The following is a 10,728-nucleotide window of genomic DNA, read 5'->3' as shown; positions in this document are numbered from 1 at the left end:
GCCCTCACCTTAACCCGCGCCATCCCTCCACGCACGAACCTCAACGTCTGCAAAACCCACCGTGCGCGCTAGGAATCCACCCGGCCCGCAGCCCGCAGCCCCGGCTCCTCCCTGACCCCCCGATCCCGGGCCGCCCCGCTCCTTCTCTCGCCTGGCGCAGGAGGCGCAGCAGCTGCCGAGCGCGCTCCGGCCGCCGCTCGCGGAGCGTGGACTGGATCTCTCGCAGCCAGCGCACCCGGCGCTCGTAGGGCGCGGGCCCAGCACCCGCCGCCGCAGGGGCATCTGAGCTGGCCGCTGCCCTTGCCCGCCGCCCCAGCCGCGCCCCCATGGCCGCCGCGGGGCGGGCGGCGGGCGGGCGCCGAGACTGTAGAAGGGAGGCGGGCTATCTGCAGCCGCGCCCCGCCCGGGATGCGCGGGGTGGGCAGCGCCGGGTCTACGGCTGCGCGCCCAGGCACTGGCCGCCAGCGTGGGGCCCAGGAGCACTCCTCTTTGGCAGAGGTTTCCCCGTCGAGGGCCCCGCCCGCGAAGGACCTGGCGTTGGAGCTCTTCCCCGAGGCGGCCAGGGGAGCCGCTGAGGACAAGGTGGCATTTGGCACCTCTCACACATGTGACCGCAGTGCTGACTGACTGGGGGGGGGGGGGCAAAAAGTGCTTAAGACGGCTGAAGGTGCTTTAGGCAGTGCCAACACCCACTTGGGGTAATCCCCCCTGCGAGCAAGTGTATCTGACCTGTCCACTCTGTGTGGCTGTGCCTAGCCTTGGCAAATCTCAAATGCACACTTCCTGCTTTGAGGGGGACAGAGACAAGCCTGGGCAGGCTGAGCACACCCGACCTCCTCTGACCGCCATACCTGAGAGTTGAACAGACTAAGCCCAGCTCTTGGGCAGCCTGGTACCAGGTCCTGCGTATGTTCCTGGTCCAGATTTCCCTGCCTAACAAAAGGGGAGGGTAGTATGTGCAGGGGGTCCCTGGCTCCTCAGAAGACCAAATTTGAACTCAGATCATCTAGCTCTCCAAGGGTTTTCTCCGCAGACCCTACTGGAAGCCTGTTGCCTGCTGCAGCCCTATCTGGTCCCAGTTATTAGTTTCTCTTATTACCTAGGAGGGTGCCCTCTAGCCTCCTACCCCCACCTCTAGTTAAGGAACGTGTCCAGCCTGAGTCTGGGATGCCTGGCTGGGCAAGTGTGCAAGCCTAGTTGAAGCCTGTGCGGGAGACCTATTTCAGGGCATTTTAGTAAGGGATGCCTGCCAGGGTCCTTCCTCTGGGTCAGGCGTTGCTTGACCAGAATAGAGGTGGAGACAGGCGGGAGTCCGGTCCTCTGGGACTGAGACCCTAACGACAAGGCAGAAATCAACAGAATGGGTAGTTGCTTGACCACTCACAGATGCCCTGTAGCCACTTTTAGCCAATTCCTAGGCTTCCTTTTCCTCAGCAGCCTCCCATCCCCTCTTCTGCAGCAGTGTTGTCCTAGGGCCACCTTGGCACGACAGGTTTCCTCCCTGGCAAACCTGCATGACTACCCAGCCTGCCCTCCCCTAGGGCCAAGGCCGTTGCTGAACTGACAGTGTGTGGAAGCCAGAGCTTTGCACAGCAGTCCAAGTGTCCCAGGGACTTCTCAGCCCCCTTGCCCAGAGCTGGAGGCCAGGTAAGCGCTCTCTCCCTCTCTCTTCCTCCCTGTACCCTCAGGGCTGGAAACAGACCTGGCTGCCTTCCAGATCCTGACCAGAGGCTAAGCCAGGCTAAGTATTCTACCTTGGAGAATGTCAAGATGAAAGTGGGAGCCAAGGGGGAGGAGAAAGGATGGAGGGCTGAGCACCACGTTAGAAAGAAACAAGCTGGGCAGTGGCTTAGTCCTGTGGCAGGTAGAGAACTGCCCCCGCCCCTCCTCCATAACCCTTCCTGAAGGACTTTTTCCAGGAAAAGAGGAAGTTTGGTGTCTGGCCCCAGAACCCAGCGTGTGGTTTCCTTAGCCCGCTGTCTGGATGCCTAGGTGAATTGGCTCTTGGGCACTGTTTCTGGCTTAACCTGACTTAGGCAAGAGCTCCCATAGACAGAGCTGTCGCCTCAGGAACGGGGATGTCATTTCACCTCACCACTCTCTATGTATACTGAACTAAAGGCTGCTGTCCGTTCTCCCTGGAGTTGTCCTGGGCAGCAGGTTTGTGGCAATCTCATGGTGAGGCAGACTCTAACGCTGCCGACTCCATCTCCAGGAATGATGTAGGGCATAGGGTCTGACCTGGGACCTTCAGGACAGCCTTGTCACCCTTACAAAGCCCATGGGGCGATAAAAATGTGAGGCAGCGAGTATGAAAGGGAGGACACTGTCAGTCTCCAGGCCTTGATGGGGACATATGAGGCCCCAAGTGGGAACTGCCTCAGGTTAAGTATTGGCAGCAATTACACCTTGGCTGTTCTAAACATTTAACTCCCCATGTGGTAACCCACTGGGAGTGGACAGGAATCCAGTCTGGATGACCCTGGCAAGTAGGGTGGAGGGCTACAGAAGGGCATGGAACTGAACTTAATATCTCAGCAGTAAATCATGCAATCCCAGTCACAGCAAGAAATCATGCTATCCCAACCAAGCTGGGCTTCCTGGTAGCCATGACAAAAGATAAAATCTTTGTTGTTTTTTGAGATAGAGTTTCACATAACTTAGGCTGGTCTCAGTTATGCTGGCTGAGGATGGCCTTGAACTCCTCCTGATCTTCATCTGTCCATCTCCCAAAGTGCTGGGAGTGCAGATTTGAGCCACCATGTCCAGTCACAGAATGGTCTTGAAACCTGCACTGGGAGGAAGAATGGGTCCTCTATAGAGATGGTTTCCCTGAGTTTACTCTACCAGGGATGGGTTCTCTGCCTTCAGCAGGGATTGCCACAGAGGTAAAAGAGGCAACAGACAGGATTCAGATTCCCTGGTGGCTGTTTGCTGAGGGTGTAGCCTTAGACAACATAGGGCAGAATATTACTCTCCTGTGGTTACTGCAACCAATTGCAGCAAGTTCAATGGCTTAAAGCAGCCAAGTTCTGGTGTTGGAAGCCTGGAACCCTAATGTTAGCAGAGCCATGCTCCCTCGAAGAGTATGGGACCAGATCCTTCTTTGCCTCCTCTCCTTCTGAGCTTTTTATTCCCGGCAGTCCCTAGAACTGTTTGGCTTGTACATGTCACTCCAATCTCAGCTTCCATCTTCACATGACTGCCTTCCCCGTGCAACTGTTCAAATGGCCATCTTGTGAGACCACTAATTACTGCATTTAGGACCTACTCTAATCCAGTATGATCTCATCTTAACCAATTATCTTGTGAAGACTCTATTTCTAAATAAGGCCATACTCTGAGCTCCCTAGTAATGGGCATGAGCTTGGTGGTAGGGAAAACAACACACTGTAGAAACCTCCACAAACCTCAGTTTCCTTGTCTGTAAAAATGACAAAGAACATTGTAGGATTAGAGAGTAAAGGAGCTGGCATAGCATAATTAATTGTCTGTGGCATTTCTTCTTCTCCTCCTCCTTCTCCTTCTCCTCCTTCTTCTTCTCCTTCTTCTTGTGCTGATAGTTGAACCCAGGGTTCTTCGAATGCTTGGCAACCATTCTACCTTTGAGCCACACCTAGCCCCTCGTTATGGCTTTACAGTGAGCCCACCCCCACCCCTCAGCTAGCATCGATCCATTCAGAAACGATTACTGGGTGCTGTGAATGCTGCCCCGACTATGGCAGAGGAAGTAGGAGTGACAGCTTGCCCGCAGAGTTCCGTGCAAATGAAGGTGAAGGAAGGTGGTGTTGAAATAGGGGGTGTGAAGGAAGAACGGGCCAAGGTAGTAGCCTGTAAAATGTCCTGGCAGGAGCATTGAGTGCAGAGAGAAGGCAGGGCAGGCACCAGCAAGGCAAGAATTTCTCTGCAGGGCAAAGGGGGGGCTTTGAAGAGTTTTCCAGTGGGAGAGGAAAGTGTTCCAATTTACATGTTGAACAACACTGGAGTCCATTAGAGAAACAGCCACATTGCAACCTATGACTGGGCGTCACCAGGTGATAGGAGTGGCCCATAGGGGCTGGTGGGGGAGGGTGTTAGGTGTGGTTTAGAGGAGGTCACAGATAGCACCAATTGGAAGGGACTGGACTCTGGCTTTTGGGGCTGGTAGAGGTCTGAGGAGGGCAGTTGCCTGCTCAGGTTTGGGCATGTTGACCTTGGGCATCTGACACAGCCAGTGGCTCAGACTTGGCATCTGTCTGAATAATATAATAGTTCAGCATCCAAGAGGTAAGAGAGGCAGAGGAACTGCCGCAAAGGAAGGGGACTCTGGGAGCCTGGGGAAGCTGAGCATGGTGTGTATGGAAAGTGTTGGGCGATCTGGGTACCAGTAAAGTCACAGGGGAGGGGTGGGTGAACAGGAGTGCTTGGTTTGTGGTCCAGGCCACTGTGAGACAGAATTGAGTTGGCTTTCCTGCAGACTACTGCATGTGACCGGAGGACCAGGACATAGATAGGACAGGGCTTCTCTGCCAACTCCCTGGAGATCCCCGACACCACAGAAGATTACCAGGTGACAGGATAAATGCCACCTGAGCAGGGAGGGTAGGACAACCAGGAAAGGGGCACTTTGTGCTCTTCCTCTGAATTGTTCATCCGGCAGAACAGAGGTGACTTCAGCTCTGAGTGCCAGAGGCAGGCCAACGCTGAGGCTTTGAGGGCTCCTGGGACTCCCAAAGTCTGTGTCATTGACTCTTCTAGTTCCCTAGCCTCTCTGGAGAGGAAACTGAGGCCAGAAAGGGAAAGGCTTCCTGGGCCCCCATATCAGCTCTCAGTGAGGTCATGTTTGAAATGGGAACTATAGGGCCCATGTCTCCGTGATTCTACCCTTGGGTTTTGGAGTTGGACTTGACCCACCAGGCACCAGGCTGTCCCTGCTGCTCAGTGCTCCCAGGCATTAACAGCCTGCTGATCCTGGATAATCACACACTTGGCTGAGGTTCTCCACTTACACTAAAGGTGAGTACTGGATAGTACCAAAAAACCAGGTTTGGGGAGGGGAGGGGCATATGACAGCTCTGTCCCTGCTGTGGTCAGTCAGGGCTCGCCTCCTCAACACCACTGGATGACACTAGCCTACTTAAGGACTTTTCCATCCAGCCAGCGTGGTCTGTGTGGTTCTGAGAGGTCATAGCCAGGTAGCCACAGGGCATGGGTGTCCCCTGCCTCTCTGATCTGTGGCCTCGGATGTTTAGAAGGGTCTGTGACCAGACCCATCCCAAATGAGCTGCCTCTTGTAGCTTGTAGAAGGCATCACAAGAGACAGGCTGGGGCTTGATGCTGGAGAGAACTTGCCAACCACTTTTGGAGATGATGAGATCCCTAGTGGGGCAGATGTGTAAGCTGACATTTCTAGGAGGCTGGAAAATCAGAGCAAACTCTGGGATTCTGTGATCCTAAAGTTGATTAAGTTGTTAGGATGTTTGAGATCTGAAGTCAGTATCATTCCAACAGTTTACTAAGACGGGGGCATAAAATGTCCTGATGGTACCAGAGTTCTCGGCTCCCGAGGGGAGGAAAGGTGTGTGTGGGGTGATCCTGCCTCAGGAGTTCTAGAGTGTGGGGCAGGTGCTAACCCACAAACAGGGTAGAATCTAACCCAAGGGTAGAATCACGGAGACATGGGCCCTATAGTTCCCATTTCAAACACTTTGCTTACTGAATCTGCTACATAGACCATTGGCCTCAGTTGTAACCCTTACCCACCAGGGGCTCACGATGTTCAGGTGTGGTCAGCCTTCTGGACCTGACAGTGACATGGGGCGTGGTTAGAGGCTGCAATGAGATGCCGGTTTCAGGAAGTGGTTAGTACAGCCTCTCCTTGATAAGCTGCTGTCTTGGTGAATGGCCGTGGGCAGAACCCCTCCCCAGGGCACTGAACCACAACCCTAGCATTTTGTTTCCTGTACTGATAACACAAGTCTTGCTTTACCCCTACCTGTAAGATGGGGTGGGGGAAGAAAATCCTTCTGAAACAGGAAGTACCTTGGGGGCCACTGTGAATCCATTTCTCTAAAATATCCTCTGGGGAGGGGAGCTGGAGCAATTCCTGAGCCTAGATGTGTTCCTAAGTCTCTTGCCTGGCCAAGGGCCCTGAGGCATGGACTGACGGTACCAGCGCAGAAGGAATGATTTTTAAGATGAAAGGCACTGGGATGGTGGTGTGACACCCTCAGGCTACTCTGGCATGCAAAAGCTCCTGCAGGATAAGCACAAGAAGAGCCCAGGTCAGCTTAGCCCTCACTGATGCCCCCACCAGCACTGCCTTCTCATGGTAGCCTTCTGCCCGGTTAGTTCCCGGGAACTAGCCAAGGAAGGAAGAGGCACCCGCAAGGGTCTTAACGAGCAAGCCAGGGTTAATGGGTTACCCAGTGTGGTGATATATTCACCAACCTCCCAGGGTTCTCAAAGTCCAGAGTGGCCTGGCTTTCAAGGTCTAGGCTTGTAGGCTTGGCTACCCCCATTTCCAGCCTTGACACCTTAGAGTTCAATGCGGGACAAGAGAGGTCAAGAGGCCTCCACACCACCCAGGGAACTGTCTGAGGCTGCCTCTGCAAGAAGACTCTAGGTCCAGCCTCCAGACTCACTTCAGGTTTCCTCTGCCTCAACCCAGAGCCTCAGCCCTAGCCCTGATCCTTTCCTGGGGTTTCCATCCCAGCGTTTGTCCTTCCTAGGCCCTGGCCTCCCTACCTGGCTAAAAGCAGTGTTTGTTCTGCTGTTTTAATTTTATTTCCTGTGTCTGGTGTTTTGCTTGCATGTATGCCTGTGGGTCACTTGTGTGCCTGGAGCCCTGGAGACCAGAATAGAGAGTCACCTCCCCTGGAACTAGAGTTATAGACAGTTGTCGGTCACCGTGTGGGTGATGGGAATTGAAGGTCCTCTGGAAGAGCAGCCAGTGTCTTAACCTTGGAACTATCTCTTCAGTCCCTGGGTTTTTTCTGTTTGTTTGTTTTAAACCTTTTTTTAAATTGTTTTTATTTTATTATTTTGGAGCTGGAGCGATATCTCAGTGGTTAAGAGCACATACTATGCTTGCCCCCCACAGCAGGCAGCTCACAACTGCCAGTAACCCCAGCTTCAGGGGACCTGACACCCCTCTGACCTTCTCGGACACATGTACACATAAATAATAATAAAAGTATTCTAAGTTTTATTTTATTCTTTTATGTGTGTATGTATTTTTCCATGTGTATGTCTATGTACCACATGCATGCCAGTGCCCCAGGAAGTCAATGAGGACATCAGAGTCCCTGGAACTGGAATTAGAGATGGCTGTGGTGGGTCCTTCCATAGCTCAGTTGGTAGAACAGAGGACTGCAGAGATGGCTGTAAGGCACCATGTTGGTGCTGGGAATCGAACCTGCATCCTCAGAAGAAAGGGTAGTCAGTGCTCTTAAGTGCTGAGCCATCTTTTTAGCCCCAACATTTATTCATTTATTTCTTGTGCGTGCGTGCGTGCATGCGTGTGTGTGTGTGTGTGTGTGTGTGTGTGTGTGTGTGTGTGTGTGTGTGCACTGTGTACATACATAGGCTCCACATGGCCATCAGAGGACAGCTTTCAGAAGTCCCTTCTCTCCTTCTACACCAGGCAGCTTTGGTTCTTGCAAATTCCCTTTCTCAGGCTTCTCAGGTTCAGCAGGAAGCACCCTTACCTACTGAGCCATTGTGCAGAGACCCAGAGTACCGTGTTATTTCCAAGTAGGTTGGAGGCTTCTCAGGAGAAGACCTCAGAGGGACTGCGGGGGGCGGGGGGCAAGCTGAGGGCCATGATAATGAAAGAAAATCTAATCTAACAGGCTGGGAGATCCCAGGGCCTAGAGGCTTGGGATTTCCCCCTCTGTTGGAAACTAACCCTATCTCATTCAGTGAGAGATTGTGAGGGCTTAAATGGACCGTTCCCCACTTTCCCTGCCAAGTGCACTCCCGGCCCCCCACCAGCCAAACTGCCTTTATCTAGGATGTTGAGGAATTAGGAAAGACTTGGGTTGTGAGACTTTCTTTCGTCTAGGTAACCAAAATGAACCCGGCCACGGCGTGTGGGAGGGGTTCCAGAGGCCCAGCCTCCATCTGCTAACACTCCTTAGACCTTGGAGCGCCTCAGAGGGTTCCAGCCATACCTCTGCGAGGTTAGGGCATCTGGCTGCGCCCCAGCTCAATGTGACCCCTGTTGGAACACGGGAGCCACAGTGTTCCCTCCTCCTTTTGAGATACAGTTTCTTTAAGGTCTACGAGGTCACTCTGGGCTCATCGGGACCCTCCCAGGCTCTGAGCTATCCCCTACTGTACCAGGTCACATGGCACCAGGGATTGGATTTGGAGCCAACCCTCTCTCCACCTGGAGTAGTCCCTGTACCTTTAAAGCCTCCTCCCATCCCAGGCCAGCTGGGGGAGGGAAGGGAGGAGCTGGGTCACAGCTGGGGATGGGGACTTAGTCTTCCGCTGGTGTGGAACCGCTGGTGTGGAACCGGGAGTGAACGCAGCACGTGTCTGGCTGTGCCCCAGCTGCTGTGTGACCCCAAAGCTCTCCTCACCCTTTCTGAGCTGCTGAACATCGTAGGTGGGACAAAATAGACTTGGGGGCCCTCAAGAATGTGTGAAGACGTGGTTCTGTACCTAGGCTCTGCCATGCCATTCTAGGGGCTCTAGTGATCCTCTCAGAGCTTCCGTAGCTACCTGCGCAACAGGAGCGCACCACACTTGTGGTTAACAGGGCGGCAGGCTCCTGTCTCCTGGCCGCTGTGGGTTCAGGTAGGCAGAGCCCTATTTCTTACCTGGCAATTGGGCTCGAGGGGGCCTGCCCAGGCTCTCCTCTCGCTCTCCTGCAGGTGTAAGAGTGCCTGTTAAGTGTTTGGAGTGGACTCACAGGCTCCTCAGAAGCAGCCTTTGAGTCCTGGTTCCCGGAAAGTGGATTTGGGACTAAGCGGAGACCAGGAAAATCTGACAGCCCTGGCAGCCGTGATGGTCAGCGTTCCGGAGGCGCTGTGCCCTCCATGCCTGACCCTCTCTGGGCTTGGGGTGGGGGCAGGGGCAGGGACCATTGTGCAATGAGTCATTTACCCAGCTCTAGGAGGCTCTGTCACCTCTAGGTCTGTGCCTAGGCACTTTAAACTCTTTCATCAGGTTTCCAGCAAGCAGTGCTTTTCAAGTCATTGGAAGGCTATAGGTGTGTGTAAGGTGTACAGTCATGTGTGTGAGGGTATAGGTGTGTGTGTAAGAGGTATAGGTGTGTGTAAGGGGGTTTAGGCATGTGTGTAAGGGTTATAGGTTTGTGTGTAAGGAGTATAGATTTGTGTGTAAGGTGTATATGTTTAAGGAGTATGTATGTGTAAGGGGTATAGGTGTGTGTAAAGGGTATGGGCATGTATGTGAGGGTTATAAGTTTGTGTGTAAGGGGGTATAGATGTGTGTGTGAGGAGTATAGGTGTGTGTAAGGTGAGGCGTATAGGTGTGTGTAAGGTGAGGCGTATAGGTGTGTGTAAGGTGAGGAGTATAGGTGTGGGTAAGGTGAGGCGTATAGGTGTGTTTTCTGATCCTCTGCCATCTACACCAGTTTGGGCAACAAACTTCAGGCAGATTCCAACCTCAGGTCTGGTAGAAGTTAGTGTCCTTCTTACCTATAGGCAGGACTGGGACACCAAAAGAGATCTGTGTTCGAAAGATCGCAGGTGTCCTTACAAGCATACGGACTGGGATGGAGTGTCCTGGTCCATGTGTGATTCGAAGACTTCCCGGGCTTTTGTCCAAACTTCGGTTTCTTTTCTTTTGTTTTCTTTCTTTCTTTTTGAGACATCTCACCATGTAGCTCCAGCTGGCCTCAAACTCACAGAGATCAGTCTGACTCTGCCCCCCAACCCCTCCAGTTAATGGCATGAGGCACCATGCCTAGCCTTACACTTCATTTCTTGCTGGTGGGTGTGTTTAAACTGTGCCCATTTTGACTTCTGTGACCCTGAGACATCATAGCACCCCCTGGACTCCAGTGGATCTGCTGCAGGATTAGCAGAGACATTTCGGTCTGGCTGTCAGTTTGTCTTTCTTGTACCTGCATCATGGGACCTGCTATACTCAGCCTAGATTCAGCTCGGGGTGTGTTTGTGTATGAGTGATGTGTGTGCTTGGGTGTGATGTATGTATGTGTGCAGTATGTTTGTGTATACATTATGTGTGTATGTGGTGTGTTTGTCTAGTATGTGTGTGTACATGTGTGTGGTGTTGGGGGCTCTCTGAGGGATAGCACTTACGGCATCGCAGCCGTCAGCATCTCTAGGTATATGAGGTTTGTACACTGATGAATATAGGGAGTCCACCACACTGTGCTGGAGTCAGGGAACTGCTCCTCTTGGCCAGACTCACAACTGTGTCTAGTGGAAATGCATTGCTGAGCTAGTCAGGGACATGCAGCAGTTTGGGACAGGAACCAGGTGGCAGGATTGCTCTGATGGGTTGTGTGACTTTGGGACAGGTCTGGCCTTCTCTAGGCTTTACCTTCTAGGCTGTTCCTGTATTGATTGGACCAATGGGGCTAATGTTCCTTGATTGGTGGTTGAACCGGTCTGGACGCTGAGGTTCTAGGCCCTGTTCCAGGAATGCACCTCTGTCACTGACCAGTAAGATACAACGAGGTCTCTTAGATCTGGGTTATGGTGTAGTGCCAAGGGGCACCCCTACTTTACTGCCTCAGGATCATTTCAA

The 10,728-nt window shown here is 53.0% G+C and overlaps 2 protein-coding genes across 3 annotated transcripts in view; one reads left to right on the top strand and one right to left on the bottom strand.

The window, feature by feature from the left end:
- Lrrc75b (leucine rich repeat containing 75B) overlaps positions 1–328 on the bottom strand; it is a 7,150-nt gene extending 6,822 nt beyond the window's left edge. Inside the window, exon 1 of the mRNA XM_027394213.2 lies at positions 152–328. Within this exon, the coding sequence (XP_027250014.1) occupies positions 152–328 (177 nt within the window). The remainder of the gene's footprint in view (positions 1–151) is intronic.
- Ggt1 (gamma-glutamyltransferase 1) overlaps positions 1–10,728 on the top strand; it is a 35,636-nt gene that overhangs the window by 8,873 nt on the left and 16,035 nt on the right. The gene's annotated exons all lie outside the window — the stretch shown is intronic.

The sequence above is a fragment of the Cricetulus griseus genome (assembly GCF_003668045.3).
Source record: "Cricetulus griseus strain 17A/GY chromosome 1 unlocalized genomic scaffold, alternate assembly CriGri-PICRH-1.0 chr1_0, whole genome shotgun sequence".
Lineage (NCBI taxonomy): Eukaryota > Metazoa > Chordata > Mammalia > Rodentia > Cricetidae > Cricetulus > Cricetulus griseus.
Note: the sequence above shows the minus strand (reverse complement) of the source record. Positions and strands in the feature narration are given on the sequence as shown.